The sequence below is a fragment of the Oncorhynchus clarkii genome, chromosome 2, assembly GCF_045791955.1.
Source record: "Oncorhynchus clarkii lewisi isolate Uvic-CL-2024 chromosome 2, UVic_Ocla_1.0, whole genome shotgun sequence".
Taxonomy (NCBI): domain Eukaryota; kingdom Metazoa; phylum Chordata; class Actinopteri; order Salmoniformes; family Salmonidae; genus Oncorhynchus; species Oncorhynchus clarkii.
The window spans coordinates 85,279,879-85,301,761 of NC_092148.1; the positions used below are offsets into that span (position 1 = coordinate 85,279,879).

Genomic DNA, 21,883 nt, shown 5'->3' on the forward strand with positions numbered 1-21,883 from the left:
ATTCTACTGTCTGGTAACACCGGTCTGGCTGTCGCGATAACAGAATAATGGAGGCTATGAAGTGAATGCGATGCTCATTGAAAGAGATTTTATTTTATTCAGACCCCGAGCCCAACCAAAGCACACACTTCATCCCCCAGCCAGTACCCAGTGAGAGGTCATATGTTAAAGGCCATTTGGGAGATTCAGTTAAAAGCAACCCCAGGGCGCCACTGGCACGTTCTATACCGTGTGAATGGACCCATGTTTAAGCCCTTTTTTAGCTTGACCTATAACCCCATTCTGTTATTGTATGTCTAGGAAAATATCAGTTCTCTCCATGAACCTGGTAATCTAATGGGTGTGCAAGTTATTTTTCTATAGCTGGAGGTAAGGCTCTTCTGGTGTCTTTTCCCATCCATACTGCTGGTCTGGAGGACTCGCAGCTCTCTAACGAGGCACTTGACTTTAAATCCAAAGCTTTCATAAAACTTGATATTACTTTACAATTTCCATCTCAGGTACAGTATTTCTGCCTAAATTTCAATGAAATGAATAGTACCACGTTGGTTGAATGACCACAGCCTCAGTCTTTGACTAGCTGAAAGTGTGGCAATGCATCATACAGGCATCTGTAAATGAGCCGTGCTACAGTGTGAAACTAAAAAAATGACAAATGGGCGGCACCTCGAAGCCAGAATTTGATCGAGAGGAAATTACCGGTTTTATAAGCTCAATAGAAATGTATGCAGATCTGTTTAAAAAAAAACGTGTTATAAGAACTCCCGTTTGTATTACATGCTTGAATATGAAGTTAACATATACATTGACCATTTATTTATATTTTTTGCTTTAGGAGTACCCTAATGTATTTGCTCTCTTTTACTACAATGGGAGTGGCCCAAATTAGTTTGACAAAGTCAAATCTGCTGCCTTTTATCCAATGATTACTGACCTCAATAAGTCTAGTCGTGTGTGTGTCTGTCTCCCAGTTTTCAGCAAGACCGTTTGGTTGGTTTGTGTGTGAGGAGAGGGGGAAATAGAAGATAAATGAAGTCTCATTGTCTCTATCTCTTCTGGGAGCTTTAGAGACTCTGAGGACATACACAGTAATCACTCATCCTGTCAGTGGGTCTGAAGCTCACAGTCACACACCATCACTATCACAGCTACACCTTCACAGTCACATGGCTACACCATCACTATCGCAGTCACTTATCACAGCCACACAGCTACTCCTTCAGTCGTTCAACCATCGAGTAAAAATAACTAACAAAACAGGAGGAAATGGTCCTTGAGTTGAGCTGTGGCTGCAGCATTGTAGCGAGGAGACTACATGGTGGGAGGTGATGTCAGATGTAATTCTCCCTACAGATGTCTCTGCTACAGGTGAAGTGAGGCAGCAGCGGACTGTGAAATTACATTTTAAATTACAGATGAGGGCTGTACTCTGCTGGGCCGTGCAGTCAATGCACAGAGGCCATATTGCTCTGATGGGGGTAATAAAGGAAACCATTGCCTGGCCCAAGGGCAGATAGACCTCCAGGGTGTATTCCAATGATGTATATAAACATGTATGTTTATGGGTGTATTCGCTGTGGCTGAGTGGATACAGGAGATTCCACAGTGGAGGTCAGCCATTGGTGAAGGGAAAGGAGAGATTTGGAGAAGATTGCAACTAAATGTGTTTCTGAGTGAGGGGGGGGGGGGGGGGGGGGTGGACCATAGAAATATAATCTTATTCTAGTTTTGTGAATTGAACACCACAATCTGAGCTCTCAGTAATAAAGCGTGTTGTCTAGAGCTTGTCTTATAAGGTTGACAAAACCTTACATCTGCTACTGGCAGTGATGGAATGCTATCAGGATTAATATGGCGCCCACTGAAGCAGAACATGTGGTCACACAGGGGTCAATAGCATTCTGAGGAGAACTCCATGATGTTGTGGAGGTGCCCTATAGACTGGAAACACCACACCAGCCACCTCCTGTCCATTACGAACGTATGCCTGACTGCTGTGGAAATCATGACAGTGTCCTCTCACATCATGAACCTCCCTTCAGTCTTAAATGTCTCTAGGTGTATGAGAGAGTTATTTGTTGCGTCATCTCTACTGAATACTGACCAGTAGGTGTTAATCACCGAAAGAGGAAAATAATGTTTTTTGTTGATACCACACATTAAAAGTGAATTGACACAGCCTGTAATATCCATTGGCTCTGTAGTTGGGTTCACTTCTTACAGATGACTGAATTGATTGAATTGATTGAATTGAATCGTGTTCTTTGTTGATACCACACATTAATAACTGACAATCCCCAGAATATCAATTGGCCTGTCTGTATTTGTGTTCACTTCTTCTTCTGGTTAGCATCTGCAGGGTTTGAGTGTGTGGCAGAATGCGTATTAAATGGCACTGATAGACAGTCAGCACCCAGTCCACGGACATTAAACAAGCTGGTTCACCTAATCAGGACTGTCAGGGGAGAAAATTCATTACAGGTGCCTAGACATAGAGAGACAGATGCATAGAAGACAGGCTGAGATTGGCCTTTTAGTCTGTTGATGAATGAGTGGAAGTGATGGGGGACTTGATGTCCTGCCTAATACAGCAACTGAGCCACATCATGGGGGGACAAACATTTGAAAATGGCTCAGAGAGATGAAGGGATCTGGAATATTCATGTTCCTATTTGTCAAATATTTTGTATTTAATTGCCTTGAAAAACATAAATGTTTATGAAAAACAAAGGGTGCGGACATAAAGCTAGGGTTCAAATCAAATAAAAAAATCTAATCAAATGTATTTGTCACATACACATGGTTAGCAGATGTTAATGCGAGTGTAGCGAAATGCTTGTGCTTCTAGTTCCGACAATGCAGTAATAACCAACGAGTAATCTAACCTAACAATTCCAAAACTACTACCTTATACACACAAGTGTAAAGGGATAAAGAATATGTAGATAAAGATATATGAATGAGTGATGGTACAGAACGGCATAGGCAAGATGCAGTAGATGGTATTGAGTACAGTATATACATATGAGATGAGTATGTAAACAAAGTGGCATAGTTTAAAGTGGCTAGTGATACATGTATTACATAAATATGCAGTAGATGATAGAGTACAGTATATATATATATATATACATATGAGATGAATAATGTAGGGTATGTAAACATTATATTAAGTAGCATTGTTTAAAGTGGCTAGTGATATATTTTCCATCAATTTCCATCAATTCCCATTATTAAAGTGGCTGGAGTTGAGTCAGTGTGTTGGCAGCAGCCACTCAATGTTAGTGGTGGCTGTTTAACAGTCTGATGGCATTGAGATAGAAGCTGTTTTTCAGTCTCTCGGTCCCAGCTTTGATGCACCTGTGAACAGGCAGTGGCTCGGGTGGGTGTTGTCCTTGATTATCTTTATGGTCTTCCTGTGACATCGGGTGGTGTAGGTGTCCTGGTTGAGCCGGGGTGTGGACATAAATCAAGGGTTATGGTTAGCGTTATGGTTGAGCCGGGGTGTGGACATAAATCTAGGGTTATGGTTAGCGTTATGGTTGAGCCGGGGTGTGGACATGAATCTAGGGTTACGGTTAGGGTTATGGTTGAGCCGGGGTGTGGACATAAATCTAGGGTTACGGTTAGCGTTATGGCTAGGGTTATTGTTGAGCCGGGGTGTGGATATAAATCTAGGGTTATGGTTAGCGTTATGGTTGAGCCGGGGTGTGGACATAAGTCTAGGGTTACGGTTAGCGTTATGGTTGAGCCGGGGTGTGGACATAAATCTAGGGTTACGGTTAGCGTTATGGTTGAGCCAGGGTGTGGACATGGCTAGGGTTACGGGTAGCGTTATGGTTGAGCCGGGGTGTGGACATAAATCTAGGGTTACGGTTAGCGTTGTGGTTGAGCCGGGGTGTGGACATAAATCTAGGGTTACGGTTAGCGTTATGATTGAGCCGGGGTGTGGACATGGCTAGGGCTACGGTTAGCGTTATGGTTGCGCCGGGGTGTGGACATGGCTAGGGTTACGGTTAGCGTTATGGTTGAGCCGGGCTGTGGACATGGCTAGGGTTACGGTTAGTGTTATGGTTGAGCCGGGGTGTGGACATGGCTAGGGTTACGGTTAGCGTTATGGTTGAGCCGGGGTGTGGACATGGCTAGGGTTGCGGTTAGCGTTATGGTTGAGCCGGGGTGTGGACATGGCTAGGGTTACGGTTAGCGTTATGGTTGAGCCGGGGTGTGGACATGGCTAGGGTTACGGTTAGCGTTATGGTTGAGCCGGGGTGTGGACATAAAGCTAGGGTTACGGTTAGCGTTATGGTTGAGCCGGGCTGTGGACATGGCTAGGGTTACGGTTAGCGTTATGGTTGAGCTGGGGTGTGGACATAAAGCTAGGGTTACGGTTAGCGTTATGGCTAGGGTTATGGTTAGCGTTATGGTTGAGCCGGGGTGTGGACATGGCTAGGGTTACGGTTAGCGTTATGGTTGAGCCGGGGTGTGGACATGGCTAGGGTTACGGTTAGCGTTATGGTTGAGCCGGGGTGTGGACATAAAGCTAGGGTTACGGTTAGCGTTATGGTTGAGCCGGGCTGTGGACATGGCTAGGGTTACGGTTAGCGTTATGGTTGAGCCGGGGTGTGGACATAAAGCTAGGGTTACGGTTAGCGTTATGGCTAGGGTTATGGTTAGCGTTATGGTTGAGCCGGGGTGTGGACATGGCTAGGGTTACGGTTAGTGTTATGGTTGAGCCGGGGTGTGGACATGGCTAGGGTTACGGTTAGCGTTATGGTTGAGCCGGGGTGTGGACATGGCTAGGGTTACGGTTAGCGTTATGGTTGAGCCGGGGTGTGGACATAAAGCTAGGGTTACGGTTAGGGCCTTATGCATGCGCCGCCATTCTAGAGAAGTTTAGTAAGCCAACCATCCCTGTGCCTTATTCTGGTGAGTGTGAGGAGCTCACGCTTCACTGAACCCCATACAACCCCATTATCTGGCTATTCCTAAGACATGCTACTGACGTGCATCAGACACACGCTGTTCCCACATGATACCACTAAAGGAAAAATGATGAATTACTCTCTGTACCTTTTGAGGTTGATCCTGATAAGTATCTATTTCACCCTGCCTAGGGAGAGATAACAGTGTTCTGTCTCTCTCCCCCCCCCTCTTCTTTATTTTAACAGGCAAGTCAGTTAAGAAACAAATTCTTATTTACAATGACAGCCTACTCTGGCTAAACCCAGACGGCGCTGGGCCAATTGGGACTCTCAAACACGACCAGTTGTGATACAGCCTGGCATCTAACCAGGGTCTGTAGTTACGCCTCTAGCACTGAGATGTAGTGCCTTAGACCACTGCGCCACTCGGGAGCTTTTCTGCCTGTGCCACTCGGGAGCTCTTCTGCCTGGCTGCAAACAGTTTGTTTAGGAGATGGCATCTTGAGGAGTCCTTTAGTGGGATGCCAGTGTTCATTAAAGGACTATCCCCTGACACACGCACGCACGCACGTGCACACACACACACACACACACACACACACACACACACACACACACACACACACACACAACGAACTGGACCCAGAGCTTTGGGTTTTTCTCTGCTGTTGGAAGCAGGGAGCTGTTTCAGGACTAAAAGCTATTAGTTCTGCATCATTGGCCCCTACAAGCACACTCAACACATAGCTCAACAGAAGCTGTTAGGAAATAACACACAGAAACTCTCACCTCCTCCAGATACACATTCAAATATATTTGGTGAAATAATAAATTATTAGTAATGAGTATGAGGTTATTATGGTGTTGATTTTATTTCAGCCATAATTTGTTTATCTTTCCTTAAGTCAGATTTGTTTTAAATAGGCCTATATTGATTAATTAAATGCAATAAATAGTAGTTATTTTTCACTGAACATGTTTTCCTGTTTGTTTTTAGCAAATATGATGAGCACATATCCAATAGAAAATATTTCCAATCCACTCAATAAAAATGTGATAATTATTTTTTACAACAATGTATTTCTTCTCAGAATGGTCTTGGTCTGAGAAACAAAGTATGGTGTAAAGGGGAGACGAAAAGAGGTGTAGAAATAAATCAATTACAATTAATCTTGGTTGAGAAAGTAATTAAACTGGTATTGGGCACTGGCCAGTTAAATGTGGAAGAGCTTATCACTGCCAAGCACAGATGTTTAGCTCGCCTCGCGCTTCTGAGGCGTTCATTCCTGCTGAAAGGCTAAAATGTGCTGTATCGCTACCAGGCATAGGTGATGATGAAAACAGAAAATTGTCAGATCTGGATGCACTCTAACATTGTAGGTTTACTGATCATAATATGGAAACTATAAAATAATTATAATTGTATTTCAATTATTCAGGACATTGCCCTGAAACGAACCTGTGAAGTCCATAGTTAAGTCGCATTTCTCTTTATGTGACGAGATTCATGTCGGTTTTTATTGTTTTGTGTATTTCCTCGTGTATACTTTGTCCATTAAACTTTGTCCATTAATTTGTCCAGCCAAACACCAGAGCTGGCAGCGAACGGCGAGTGACAAAGCGTGCACACGGCATTAGGCATGAATAGTTGTTCCTGTAAGAATTGTGAATCTCCAACTGAAGATGCATTGAATATATATTAGCAGTAAAACGTTCCTCGAAGGGCACCTTGCAATACTCTGACGTAGGCTAAATAAACTCCCACCGACAGAGCTTTGCATTTGCAGTTTCATTCAATCTCGCTGCAGTCCTGACTTCTCTTCTCAGCTTCCGGCTGTCCTGGAATTTACTACGAACATGGTGAGATGCGTTCATTGATCCTCAATTCCTAGCCTAAACAATGATTGTGGCCACGTACAGTTATTTTAGACTAAAATTGATGAAAAATCACAAGTGGCACTTATTCAATCAACACTGAGTGGACTACTGTAGACTGTACAGTAGTCGAACCACTGTCGCCGTCCATGGTGCTGAAATGCATTGTGCTAAAACTATGATGCTTCTATTTACAGCTCATTCCCTCTACTCCAGGCAGCGAAACATTCCTTACTCGACTTCTTCTGTTCAGTGTAATTGTTCAGTCATTTTATTGGCTAATCTTATTCTAGCATATATTTTTGCATTTTTGCAAGATTCTCTTCTATTGTCAGTAGCTTAGTCATTTTTATAACATATGTGCCTGTGTTTGTGTGTTTTTACTTTGGCAAAGTGATTTTATGTATCTCAATTTTAAAACAATAACGATTTTTGGTTCTACGCAGGTAATCATTTTATCTGTTTGGTGTGTTTACGTTTTACTGCCGTGGAGAATGCTTGCTGGGCTGGGACTGGGGGAGAGGGGGCTCAACAGCTTGTCTATTGTCTGTTCAATCAGAGAGAGGGGCCGCTGCTGCTGCTGCTGCACGGAATGACCGAGAGCAAATGAGCCGTAAAATTAAAGAATCTCTGCAATAATGAATAAATAACCAATCCAGAGTCGACCAATGCCCCACCAAGGAATTGCCACAAATATGCAATAATAGTATTGAACTAAAACAACACATGCACTAGGCCTAACTGTATATATGTTATCCAATATGTGAATTGCCACCAATTAAGCCACTTGATTTTCCAGTCTATTTTACCATTTACTTTGTACAGTTGTATGTATATGCCTATATTCTAACAAATTTTAATTTCACCTTTTGTAGGATTGTTCTGAAGAGATGAACAACCGGCAGGTATCTGATCCTTCCACTCAGGAGTCGTTACCACAATCAGATAATGGAGCGGTAGGAGTAGCAATAAACAAACAAGATAATGTCCCAGATCTACCCTCTTCAAATTGGCAGAATCCCTCAAAAACCGAGGAACAAACTTTTTCTCAACCGGTGGATAGGCCTAACACAAGAAATGGAACGTTTAAAACCGACGCACCTGCAATGCATAATACCGACGTTGATGGAGCCGAATGTGCCACTGTGGATCATTTTACGACACACAGTCATGGCACAGATTCCTGTCCCAATGAAAGTGTTACAACGAGCCCAGTAGAGCAAAATGGCACGGGGACGGAGATTAGTCCCACCACTGTGATATTGGAGACAGATGGAAACATTTCGGTTCTACCTGGCACAGTGACCGGGGACGGGGTAAGAGTCCGTTATTTTATTACTCAGGCATGACGCGAGTAAAAAGCATGCCCAGAACATAGCCAGTGGCTGATTTCATCTGTCAAGTGTAAACTGGTGTGCTGCCTAAACGAATTTCACTTTCCTGAGAGCATTTTGCTGGTGTTCCGTCCCAATGCATTACTTACTGCAGAGCAGGGTGTTGCGGAGTAGTTTGTAGCGCTGCAGGCCCTCTCCATTGTTCTATTCCCTGGGGACATATCAAACCAAATAGCGGCCTTTGTGTGGAAGTGATGGAACGCATCATGATTGTAGCCTAATCGAAACAGAATCATTAGAATGAATAGTCCTACATTTATAATTACAAAAATGGTGAAATGTGCAGGAACAGATCAAATTGATCGGTGATAATTAAAGACTTTTCGACATCAATCATATATTTGTGTTTTTAAATAACCGTTAAACGTTAATTGTTTCCTTCAGGATGATGATGACGAAGGAGGAGATGAGAATAAAGCGAGGGGAAACTGGTCCAATAAAATGGACTTCATTCTCTCAATGGTTGGATATGCTGTTGGTTTGGGAAACGTCTGGAGATTCCCATACCTAGCCTTCCAAAATGGAGGAGGTAAAGGACACCTATGTTGCAAAACAATTTGATTCGTTTGCACCCTTCCTCAACAGCATCTGCTATTCTCAGCAAAGAAAACAGAATATATAAAATAATTAAATCCCTATCTGTTTATTTATTTTGAAGACTTTATTCGTTTTAGCGTTTGACTATTATTTCAATATCCTATTTTAATAAATTAAATAATAATAAATGAACAATTTACATAAAATAATAATAATCTTAATAATTACAATAATAATTATGTGATTCGTTTAATATTGATACTAATGCAGTTTATATTATTAAATAAAACGAATAATAATTGTGATTCAACTACAATTTACATTTATATGCTGTGAAATTACATATTTCTTGTCCAATAATTTCACCATTCAGCCTGTTTCATGCAAAAGTGTAATCGGATTGAGCTGCCTGACATTCAACTCCGTTTCCATTTCATTCCTGAAGGTGCTTTCTTGATTCCTTATCTAATCATGTTGGGTCTTGCTGGAATCCCCATATTCTTATTGGAGGTGTCCTTGGGGCAGTTTGCAAGCCAAGGACCCGTGTCCGTATGGAAAGCAATCCCTGCTCTTCAAGGTAAACCAAACAACAGCGATCATACTTGAACAGTACGCAAGCATAGTCTATTTTTTATTATAACCTATACATTTCAGGTGCAAAAGAGTAATTTCTATATTTCGTCTCATTCATTATTTTAGGTTGCGGGATTGCCATGTTGATAATATCAGTCTTGATAGCCATATACTATAACATAATAATGTGCTGGACATTGTACTACCTGTTCGCTTCGTTGAAGGGCTCACTCCCCTGGGCGAACTGCAAGAACAAATGGAACACTCAACACTGCATGGACAAAGACATGCTTCTTCTTGGTAAGTATTCAGAAGACAGAACACCTTCCAATTTGGAATGCAAGGATTCATTGTTGTTAGAAATGTTTATTGTGAGAAAATACTGTGCATTTAATTTATTCAGGGCTATAAAATCCAAATACATTGATTTATTCATACCACCTCAATTTTAGCCACCACAGAACTTTAACTACTCACACATGCTACCACCCACTTTCTTCGCTTTTGTTCTCCTGTCAGATTCATGCATTCTGCGGGATGGGAACGCCACCTCTATAAGGAATACTACACTATGTTTGTCTGCTGATGTCATTGGGAATCTGAGCAAACTCACTAACATCACATCTGAGATCAACAAAACCTATGTCAGCCCAAGTGAAGAGTATTTTAAGTACGTATTGTTTATTATGTTAGGCTATGTAATACAATTTTAAAAAATATGTCTGCTGTGTGTGTGTGTGACTGAAGTTAAATTTTTCAGTGAAAATAATATCTTATTGATTTGAAGGCATTGCGTTGTAGCCTGATGTCTCCCACTCCCTCTCTCCATGCAGATATAATGTACTGAACATCTCCAGAGGAATAGAATACCCAGGGGAAATCCGCTGGCCTCTGGCCCTCTGTCTTCTCTTGGCATGGGTTATTGTCTACGCCTCACTGGCTAAAGGAATCAAATCATCTGGGAAGGTAATCATTGTCACTTTCCAGCCAACATACTTATATTATTCTTTTGAGGCTTTTCTTAAGAGATATATGTTGTGGTCATTGGTGTCTGTTTTTGGATTGTTGTCTTTGTGCCTACGTTGCTGCACTGATTGACAATAGGATTATAGGATTATTCAAGTTTTTCTATTCTATTTTATTGGATTGGATTCTGTTGGATTCTGTTCTATTCTATAGGTGGTGTATTTCACGGCTACGTTCCCCTACGTGGTGCTGGTGATTCTGCTGGTCAGAGGAGTTACTCTGCCTGGAGCTGGGGATGGCATCCTCTACTTCATCACTCCCAAGTGGGAGAAACTCTACGATGCCAAGGTGTGGAAGGATGCTGCAACCCAGATCTTCTTCTCCTTGTCAGCAGCCTGGGGTGGACTCATCACGCTGTCCTCCTACAACAAGTTCCATAACAACTGCTACAGGTGAGCAGGGTTAAACCTTATGGGACGGTTTCCCGGACACAGATTCTCTATTGGGTATGCTTCTTACTCCAGAACTAGTCTTAAGGGTCCAGGAAACATGCCCTACATGCAAACTATACTGTAGATGCAATTTCAGACTGTCTTTGATCTTTTAGGGACACCATCATTGTGGCCTGCACCAACAGTGCCACCAGCATCTTTGCAGGGTTTGTCATCTTCTCTGTCATCGGGTTTATGGCTCATGAGCTGAAAGTGCCCATCGAACAGGTGGCTGATGGGGGTAAAGAAAACCGTTATTCTAGTCTATTAAAATAACTTTTTGAGGTAATATTAGTGTAACTAGACAGTTCTGTTGTCTTGTTGTGATTCTGCAGGTCCAGGCATAGCCTTCGTAGTGTATCCAGAGGCCCTCACCAGACTTCCTTTCTCTCCTTTCTGGGCCATCATCTTCTTCCTCATGCTACTCACCCTGGGACTGGATACCATGGTAACTATTGTTCTGCTTTCTGTTTTCTGTGGATGTAAGTGTTTGTATTTAATAACTTGGTGGTCTTTTATTTAAAATTAATCTTTATTTAACTAGGCAAGTCAGTTAAGAACACATTTTTATTTTAAAATGACGTCCTACCAAACCCTCCCCTAACCCGGACGATGCTGGGTCAATTGTGCGTCGCCCTAATGGTTCATTGGGTTGATAAGACCTCCGCAAGGTCTTCATGGTTGATAAGACCTCCGCAGGGTCTTCGTGGTCGATAAGACCTCCACAGGGTCTTAGTGGTCGATAAGACCTCCACAAGGTCTTAGTGGTTGATGAGACCTCCGCAGGGTCTTCGTGGTCGGCAGGGTCTTAGTGGTTGATAAGACCTCCACAAGGTCTTAGTGGTTGATTAGACCTCCACAAGGTCTTAGTGGTTGATAAGACCTCCACAAGGTCTTAGTGGTTGATAAGACCTCCACAAGGTCTTAGTGGTTGATGAGACCTCCGCAGGGTCTTCGTAGTCGATAAGACCTCCACAAGGTCTTAGTGGTTGATGAGACCTCCACAGGGTCTTAGTGGTTCATTGTAAGTATGTGTAGTACCAAGATTATGTCATTTTGCTTTCTGTTGCTCGACGGAATCTATTGTATTAACTAAGCATCTACTGTCCCTGTCTCAGTTTGCCACCGTTGAGACCATAGTGACGTCTGTGTCAGATGAGTTCCCCAGATATCTGAGGAAGTACAAGGCCCTCTTCACCCTGGGGTGCTGCACCTCTTTCTACATCCTGGGGTACCCCTTGATCACAGAGGTAAGGCCTAATCTGATCATCAGCATTCATTCATCTGTAGCGTTTACCATAAATGACGTATGCCTTGATAAGGCGCTGTGTCGTGCGCTGCTCTGCAACAACTAGATCCCGGCCCTAGTCATTTTTGTCAATATCGCAAATGTATTAAACAGTTTAGGTGTCTGAGTGGCACATCTCAAACACTAAGGATACACAGTCAAACTAATAGAATGACATTGAGAGTCAGTGAGGCTGTGTAGAGGACTGCTATGTTTTCAGTGCTCTGATGGGTCTTGTATCCCATCTTGGCAGAATGGAATGTATATGCTTCAGCTGCTGGACACATATGCAGGCTCATACTCTCTGATCATCATCGCCATCTTTGAACTTGTGGGAGTATCATACATTTATGGTGAGTCATGTATAGTCTTGACAGCCACTGGTCCAGTGTTTGTACAGTTTTTTTCAGACTGTATTCGAAAGATACCGTATTCGACAAAGACCTTAAATGGTATAAGCCTTCCTGTAAATGTTTTCAAGATATGCTTTACTAATTGTAGTTGAGTAACATTATCAACCTTGGTACTGTGTGTGAAAGGACTCAAACTAACTGGTTGTTGTGTTCTAGGTCTGACGAGGTTCTGTGAAGACATTGAAATGATGATCGGGTTCCAGCCAAACATATTCTGGAGGGTCTGCTGGGCCTTTGTGACCCCCACCATTCTCACAGTAGGTGCTACCATCCCCAGGCCAAGATTAAATATATTCTGTATTCTCATGTTGCTCTGTGTGATTTTATATAGAACATGTTGCTTTCAGCATAAGAAACGGTGTTAACTGCATAAAAATCTAATTACATGGGCATTGTGCATCACTATACCATGTCAGTCATAATGTTTCCATGAGTGTTCTAGTCCAGGGTTTCCCAAACTTGGTCCTGGGGCCCACCCTGGGTGCACATTTTGGTTTTTGCCCTAGCACTACACAGCTGATTGAAATAACCAACTAATCATCAAGCTTTGATTATTGAATCATCTGTGTAGTGCTAGGGTAAAAACCAAAACGTGCACCCAGGATGGGCCCCAGGACTGATAATGCACCCTGTTCTAGACAAATGCAGGGGCTTTATCCCTTCTAATAATGATATTTCTATAGTTCACCTAATGCTCAGTAGCCTTTAATGTCTTGGTTGTCCCTGTCTTCTGCCTGTACTACAGTTTATCCTGGGTCTGAGTCTGTACCACTGGAAGGTGATGACCTATGAGACCTACACCTACCCCACCTGGTCCATGGTGATGGGCTGGCTCATGGTGGTGTGTTCTGTTATCTGGATCCCCATCATGTTTGGCATCAAGATGCACCTGGCCCCCGGCACCTTCATCCAGGTATGAAATTATTTACTGTAGTTATCCCCCTGCTAAAGACATTTACTGTAGCTCCTCCTCCCCCTGATAAAGACATTTAATGTAGCTCCCCCCTCCCCCTGCTAAAGACATTTACTGTAGCTCCCCTCCCGCCACTAAAGACATTTCCTGTAGCCACCCTCCCTACTAAAGACATTTACTGTTGCTCCACCCTCCCCTGCTAAAGACATTTAATGTAGCTCCCCTTCACTCTTCTGAAGACATTTACTGTAGACACCCTCTCTGCTAAAGACATTTACTGTAGCTTTACCCTACTAAAGACATTTACTGTAGCTCCCCCCTTCCCCACTAAAGACATTTACTGTAACTCCCCCCTCCCCCACTAAAGACATGTCATGTACTGTCATGTTGTGTCTTGTCTCTGTCCTTTCCCTTCACCCTGTCTCCCTCTGCTGGTCGTTGTTAGGTTACCTTTTCTCCCCCGCTTTCCCCCAGCTGTTCCTTGTCTCCTCTAACTACCCATTCACCCCGTTTCCCACCTGTTCCCTTTTTCCCTCTGATTAGGTCCCTATATCTCTCTCTGTTTCTGTTCCTGTCCTTGTCGGATTCTTGTTTGTTGTGTTTCATGCCTGAGCCAGACTATCGTCATGTTTGCTGTAACCTTGTCCTGTCCTGTCGGAATCTGCCGGTCTATCTGAGCCTACCTATGTTTGGTTATTAAAGAAGCTCTGTTTAAGTTAGTTCGCTTTTGGGTCCTCATTCACTCACCATAACAGAAGAATCCGACCAAGAATGGACCCAGCGACTTCGGATCCTCTCCACTCAGCCGTCGGGATCCAGGGAGCGATGCTAGGCAGACACGAGCAGGAAGTGTCTGCTGCTCGACATGCCGTTGAGACCCTGGCCACCCAAGTCTCCAACCTCACAGAACAGGTTCACCATCTCCGCCTCGATCCACCGGCCACTTCCAGGGCTTTCGAATCTCCGGAGCCCAGAATCAATAACCCGCCGTGTTACTCTGGGGAGCCCACTGAATGCCGCTCGTTCCTCACCCAGTGTGATATTGTGTTTTCTCTCCAGCCCAACACTTACTCCAGGAGCACTGCTCGTGTCGCCTACGTCATATCTCTCCTTATTGGACGGGCTCGTGAGTGGGGCACGGCAATCTGGGAGGCAAGGGCTGAGTGTACTAACCAGTATCAAGACTTTAAGGAGGAGATGATACGGGTTTTTGATCGATCTGTTTTTGGGGAGGAGGCTTCCAGGGCCCTGTCTTCCCTACGTCAAGGCAATCGATCCATAACAGACTACTCTATTGAGTTTCGCACTCTTGCTGTCTCCAGTGGCTGGAACGAGCCGGCCTTGCTCGCTCGTCTTCTGGAGGGTTTCCGCGCAGAGGTAAAGGATGAGATTCTCTCCCGGGAGGTTCCTTCCAGCGTGGATTCCTTGATTGAACTCGCTATTCGCATTGAGCGACGGGTTGATCTTCGTCACCGAGCTCGTGGAGAGGAGCTCGCGCTCTCCGTCGCCTCCCTCTCCGCATCACTACCATCTTCCTCTGCCGGCTCGGGTGCTGAGCCCATGCAGCTGGGAGGTATCCGCATCTCGACTAAGGAGAGGGAACGGAGAATCACCAACCGCCTCTGTCTCTATTGCGGTTCCGCTGGTCATTTTGTCATTTCATGTCCAGTAAAAGGCCAGAGCTCGTCAGTAAGCGGAGGGCTACTGGTGAGCGCTACTACTCCTGTCTCTCCTTCAAGATCCTGCACTACCTTGTCGGTCCATCTACGCTGGACCGGTTCGTCAGCTTCCTGCAGTGCCTTAATAGACTCTGGGGCGGAGGGCTGTTTTATGGACGAGACCTGGGCTCGGGAACATGACATTCCTCTCAGACAGTTAAAGGAGCCCACGGCCTTGTTCGCCCTGGATGGTAGTCCTCTCCCCAGGATTCAGCGTGAGACGCTACCTTTAACCCTCACTGTTTCTGGTAATCATAGTGAAACCATTTCTTTTTTAATTTTTCGTTCACCTTTTACACCTGTTGTTTTGGGCCATCCCTGGCTAGTTTGTCATAATCCTTCCATTAATTGGTCTAGTAATTCTATCCTCTCCTGGAACGTCTCTTGTCATGTGAAATGTTTAATGTCTGCTATCCCTCCTGTTTCCTCTGTCTCTTCTTCACAGGAGGAGCCTGGTGATTTGACAGGGGTGCCGGAGGAATATCACGATCTGCGCACGGTGTTCAGTCGGTCCAGGGCCACCTCTCTTCCTCCAAACCGGTCGTATGATTGTAGTATTGATCTCCTTCCGGGAACCACCCCCCCCCGGGGTAGACTATACTCTCTGTCGGCTCCCGAACGTAAGGCTCTCGAAGATTATTTGTCTGTAGCTCTTGACGCCGGTACCATAGTCCCCTCCTCCTCTCCCGCCGGAGCGGGGTTTTTTTTTGTCAAGAAGAAGGACGGGTCTCTGCGCCCCTGCATAGATTATCGAGGGCTGAATGACATAACAGTGAAGAATCGTTATCCGCTTCCTCTTATGTCTTCAGCCTTCGAGATCCTGCAGGGAGCCAGGTTTTTCACTAAGTTGGACCTTCGTAACGCTTACCATCTCGTGCGCATCAGGGAGGGGGACGAGTGGAAGACGGCGTTTAACACTCCGTTAGGGCACTTTGAATACCGGGTTCTTCCTTTCGGCCTCGCTAACGCTCCAGCTGTCTTTCAGGCATTAGTCAATGATGTCCTGAGAGACATGCTGAACATCTTTGTTTTCGTTTACCTTGACGATATCCTGATTTTTTCACCGTCACTCCAGATTCATGTTCAGCACGTTCGACGTGTCCTCCAGCGCCTTTTAGAGAATTGTCTTTTTGTGAAGGCTGAGAAGTGCACTTTTCATGCCTCCTCCGTCACATTTCTCGGTTCTGTTATTTCCGCTGAAGGCATTAAGATGGATCCCGCTAAGGTCCAAGCTGTCATTGATTGGCCCGTCCCTAAGTCACGCGTCGAGCTGCAGCGCTTTCTCGGCTTCGCGAACTTCTATCGTCGTTTCATCCGTAATTTCGGTCAGGTGGCAGCTCCTCTCACAGCCCTTACTTCTGTCAAGACGTGCTTTAAGTGGTCCGTTTCCGCCCAGGGAGCTTTTGATCTCCTCAAGAATCGTTTTACATCCGCTCCTATCCTTGTTACACCTGACGTCTCTAGACAGTTCGTTGTCGAGGTTGACGCGTCAGAGGTGGGCGTGGGAGCCATCCTTTCTCAGCGCTCCCTCTCTGACGACAAGGTCCACCCATGCGCGTATTTTTCTCATCGCCTGTCGCCGTCGGAACGTAACTATGATGTGGGTAACCGCGAACTGCTCGCCATCCGGTTAGCCCTAGGCGAATGGCGACAGTGGTTGGAGGGGGCGACCGTTCCTTTTGTCGTTTGGACTGACCATAGGAACCTTGAGTACATCCGTTCTGCCAAACGACTTAATGCGCGTCAGGCGCGTTGGGCGCTGTTTTTCGCTCGTTTCGAGTTCGTGATTTCTTATCGTCCGGGCTCTAAGAACACCAAGCCTGATGCTTTGTCTCGTCTCTTCAGTTCTTCAGTAGCCTCCACTGACCCCGAGGGGATTCTCCCTGAGGGGCGTGTTGTCGGGTTGACTGTCTGGGGAATTGAGAGGCAGGTAAAACAAGCGCTCACTCACACTCCGTCGCCGCGCGCTTGTCCTAGGAACCTTCTTTTCGTTCCCGTTCCTACTCGTCTGGCCGTTCTTCAGTGGGCTCACTCTGCCAAGTTAGCCGGCCACCCTGGCGTTCGGGGTACGCTTGCTTCCATTCGCCAGCGTTTTTGGTGGCCCACCCGGGAGCATGACACGCGTCGTTTCGTGGCTGCTTGTTCGGTCTGCGCGCAGACTAAGTCCGGTAACTCTCCTCCTGCCGGCCGTCTCAGGCCGCTTCCTATTCCCTCTCGACCGTGGTCTCACATCGCCTTAGATTTTGTCACCGGACTGCCTTCGTCAGCGGGGAAGACTGTTATTCTTACGGTTGTCGATAGGTTCTCTAAGGCGGCTCATTTCATTCCCCTTGCTAAGCTTCCTTCTGCTAAAGAGACGGCACAAATCATCATCGAGAATGTTTTCAGAATTCATGGCCTTCCGTCAGACGTCGTTTCGGACAGAGGTCCGCAATTCACGTCTCAATTTTGGAGGGAGTTTTGCCGTTTGATTGGGGCTTCCGTCAGTCTCTCTTCCGGCTTTCACCCCCAGTCTAACGGTCAAGCAGAACGGGCCAATCAGACTATTGGTCGCATCTTACGCAGTCTTTCTTTTCGTAACCCTGCGTCTTGGTCAGAACAGCTCCCCTGGGCAGAATACGCCCACAACTCGCTTCCTTCGTCTGCGACCGGGCTATCTCCTTTTCAGAGTAGCCTCGGGTACCAGCCTCCGCTGTTCTCATCTCAGTTCGCCGAGTCCAGCGTCCCCTCCGCTCAGGCTTTTGTCCAACGTTGCGAGCGCACCTGGAAGAGGGTCAGGTCTGCACTTTGCCGTTATAGGACGCAGACTGTGAGGGCTGCTAATAAGCGTAGAACTAAGAGTCCTAGATATTGTCGCGGTCAGAGAGTTTGGCTCTCCACTCAGAACCTTCCCCTTAAGACGGCTTCTCGCAAGTTGACCCCACGGTTCATTGGTCCGTTCCGTATTTCTCGGGTCATTAATCCTGTCGCAGTTCGACTTCTTCTTCCGCGATACCTTCGTCGCGTCCACCCGGTCTTCCATGTCTCCTGCATCAAGCCCGTCCTTCGCGCCCCCGCTCGTCTTCCCCCCCCCCCCCCCCCATCCTTGTCGAGGGCGCACCCATCTACAGGGTCCGTAGAATTTTGGACATGCGTCCTCGGGGCCGTGGTCACCAGTACCTCGTAGATTGGGAGGGGTACGGTCCTGAGGAGAGGAGTTGGGTTCCCTCTCGGGACGTGCTGGACCGTGCGCTGATCGAGGATTTCCTCCGTTGCCGCCAGGTTCCCTCCTCGAGTGCGCCAGGAGGCGCTCGGTGAGTGGGGGGGTACTGTCATGTACTGTCATGTTGTGTCTTGTCTCTGTCCTTTCCCTTCACCCTGTCTCCCTCTGCTGGTCGTTGTTAGGTTACCTTTTCTCCCCCGCTTTCCCCCAGCTGTTCCTTGTCTCCTCTAACTACCCATTCACCCCGTTTCCCACCTGTTCCCTTTTTCCCTCTGATTAGGTCCCTATATCTCTCTCTGTTTCTGTTCCTGTCCTTGTCGGATTCTTGTTTGTTGTGTTTCATGCCTGAGCCAGACTATCGTCATGTTTGCTGTAACCTTGTCCTGTCCTGTCGGAATCTGCCGGTCTATCTGAGCCTACCTATGTTTGGTTATTAAAGAAGCTCTGTTTAAGTTAGTTCGCTTTTGGGTCCTCATTCACTCACCATAACAAGACATTTACTGTAGCTCCCCCTCCCCCCACTAAAGACATTTACTGTATCCCGCTCCCCCCACTAAAGACATTTACTGTAGCCCCCTCCCAGCTAAAGACATTTAATGCAGCTCCCCCCTCCCCCGCTAAAGACATTTACTGTAGCTCCCCTCCCGCCACTAAAGACATTTCCTGTAGCCACCCTCCCTACTAAAGACATTTACTGTAGCTCCCCCCTCCCCCTGCTTAAGAGATTTACTGTAGCTCCACCCTCCCCTGCTAAAGACATTTAATGTAGCTCCCCACATACCCTGCTAAAGACATTTACAGTAGCCACCCTCCCTGCTAAAGACATTTACTGTAGATCCCCCCTCCCCCTGCTAAAGACATTTACTGTAGCTCCCCCCTCCCCTGCTAAAGACATTTCCTGTAGCTCCCCTCCCCCTGCTAAAGACATTTACTGTAGCTCCCCTCCCGCCACTAAAGACATTTACTGTAGCTCCCCTCCCCCTGCTAAAGACATTTACTGTAGCCCCCCTCCCGCCACTAAAGACATTTCCTGTAGCCACCCTCCTTACTAAAGACATTTCCTGTAGCTCTCCCCTCCCCCTGCTAAAGACATTTCCTGTAGCTCTCCCCTCCCCCTGCTAAAGACATTTCCTGTAGCTCCACCCTCCCCTGTTAAAGACATTTACTGTAGCTCCCCCCTCCCCCTGCTAAAGACATTTAATATAGCTTCCCCTTCCCCTGCTTAAGACATTTCATGTAGCTCCCCCTCCCCCTGCTAAAGACATTTAATTTGGCTCCCCCCCCTGCTAAAGACATTTAATGTACTGCTTAAGACATTTAATGTAGCTCCCCTGCTTAAGACATTTAATGTAGCTCCCCCTCCCCTGCTTAAGACATTTAATGTAGCTCCCCCCTCCCTCTGCTTAAGACATTTAATGTAGCTCCCCCCTCCCTTGCTAAATACATTTACTGTAGCTCCCCCCTCCCCCTGTTAAAGACATTTACTGTCTCTCTCATCTTCCATGTTATGTAGTGGTCCAATAATGTATCCTAATAATGGTTAATGTAGCCTAATGTAGCATAATAATGCCTAATGTAGCTTGATAGTGAAATTGAGATGCTTGGTAATAATTGGAATATTCTTCTAATGCTATGTTACTACACTTGTTCCAGGACATCTGGCTCAAGGGACAATGGTTTTTATACAACAGTGTTCTAATGTTGTCCTGATGTGTGCCCTGGTATTACAACGTGTTATGGTAATGAATTTAACTATGTTTCAGCGTCTGAAGCTAGTGTGCTCCCCTCAGCCAGACTGGGGCCCCTTCCTGATGAAGCACAGAGGAGAACGCTACAAGAACATGATCGACCCGCTAGGAACCAACTCCCTGGGGCTCATACTCCCTCCTAAAGGCCTGGGCCAGACCCAGTGCTAATGTCTGTTCCTGGACAAGTGACAAAGTTCACCAACTCTGCAGTTGTCATCTGTTGTTCACTCTATTCACCGTTTGCACACTTTTCTATAGATTACACAAAGGGAAATTGAAAGTCAAAGTCCAAGATTATGCATGTTGTCTTCTGACAAAGACCGTCCCATTAATACAGCAGTAGGCCTATGATCGATTTTACAGTGAACAGGGCTGATTTGGTGCCTACTGTGCTTAATCTCCAGTCTTCCACAATGCTGTTTATTTTATTTATATTTAACTATTCTGAGCCCACTGATTAGGAGAATGGTTATAGACATGTCCTCCCAGCACTCAACACTGTTACTAAATAGATTTGAAAAAAGGATGAGGTTTGTTGTGATGCATGTCATTGTCAAGAAATCTGCAATAGGAAACACGTTGATGAAAGATATATTGCCACCCCTATCTGTTTGCGTGTACTATAGCATAGTTATAGGTAAACATGCCATGTCAGCTGCTCAATGAACTAATAAGCACATCCCAACAGAGAAAAACTGTGGCTACAATCAACCTCAAACTTCCCCTGTTCTAAAATGTCACTGCCTTTTGTATAAGCAACGTGTAACTTGTATGTCAAATCATTTGTGTTGCATGTGCCTACAACTGAATCAGAAAACATTGTAATTTGTCAAGAATTTGGCACGTTACACACAATGTTGATCATGCCGTTCTTGTATGTCATGCTTCTATTTGTCTTTGGCCTGCTGAGAGTGTTTCTAAATGTATTGTATGCTTGCACTTGTTTGAATACAGCTCTCCTCTTCCCTTGCATGTAGTCACAGAGCATGCTTGGAGGCTGTACTGTTGACTCTGTGTTTTCCATTCTTTTACATCAATTTAGGACATACAAAACCAAAGATAGAGTGCTTAGTGAAAGATTTGGAGACAGAAACATCTACGGGAAGTTGAATATACTGCCAGTCAATTTCAATTTGATCACAAATGTTTTCCAGCATGTTTATGCCACATCTTCAGGTAACCTTTGGCCTTTGAGATGTACTCGAATTTTAAAAGATTGTATGGATTGAAAAATAATTAAGTTATTAGATTGTTTTAAATAGTGTGCTTTTTCAGCACTTTATGGATATTTGAGGCAATACCCCAGATTTTGTATTTATCTACACAATTGCGATATTAGCCTTTATTGTAAATGTTGAAAATACAACTTTAGGACTTGGATTCAATCCGACGCATGCTATAGCGCAGCTGCCGTATTAGGGGACATTTTGCCTTTGAAAAGGTCATTTACACTTGAGCCGACATTCAAAGCGTTAACCATGAATGTGAACTCCGCAAACGGCTGGGAAGTAGCCTTTAACAGGCACATTGTCAGCTGTCTAGCGCAGTAGCATTATAAACCATGTTCGGATTAAATCTTGGCCTAAACCTGTTGAAATCCTGAAATACCTTTATTAATATACCTTTTGTGTATACTGAACAAAAATATAAACGCAACATGCAACAATTTCAATGATTTTACTGAGTTACAGTTCATATAAGGAAATTAGTCAGTTGAAATAAATTCATTAGACCTTAATCTACGGATTCCACATGACTGCAGAGAGGCGAGAGAAACGCACACCTGTTAAAGCGAGGTGCTGGCTAGAGGAGTTAAACACTTCCGCACACTCTAGGAGATAGC

General features: G+C 45.2%; 1 protein-coding gene across 1 annotated transcript; it reads left to right on the forward strand.

Moving 5' to 3' along the window:
* The first annotated feature begins 3,954 nt into the window (after positions 1 to 3,954).
* LOC139378463 (sodium- and chloride-dependent glycine transporter 2-like) lies at positions 3,955 to 20,208 on the forward strand. Its single transcript, XM_071120654.1, has 15 exons — positions 3,955 to 3,969; positions 7,673 to 8,113; positions 8,576 to 8,720; positions 9,174 to 9,305; positions 9,428 to 9,601; positions 9,821 to 9,971; positions 10,135 to 10,267; positions 10,481 to 10,719; positions 10,875 to 10,999; positions 11,094 to 11,206; positions 11,877 to 12,008; positions 12,300 to 12,399; positions 12,616 to 12,716; positions 13,205 to 13,372; positions 20,056 to 20,208. Exons 1-15 carry the CDS (start codon positions 3,955 to 3,957, stop codon positions 20,206 to 20,208), a joined length of 2,322 nt encoding a protein of 773 aa, XP_070976755.1.
* Positions 20,209 to 21,883: the final 1,675 nt, after the last annotated feature.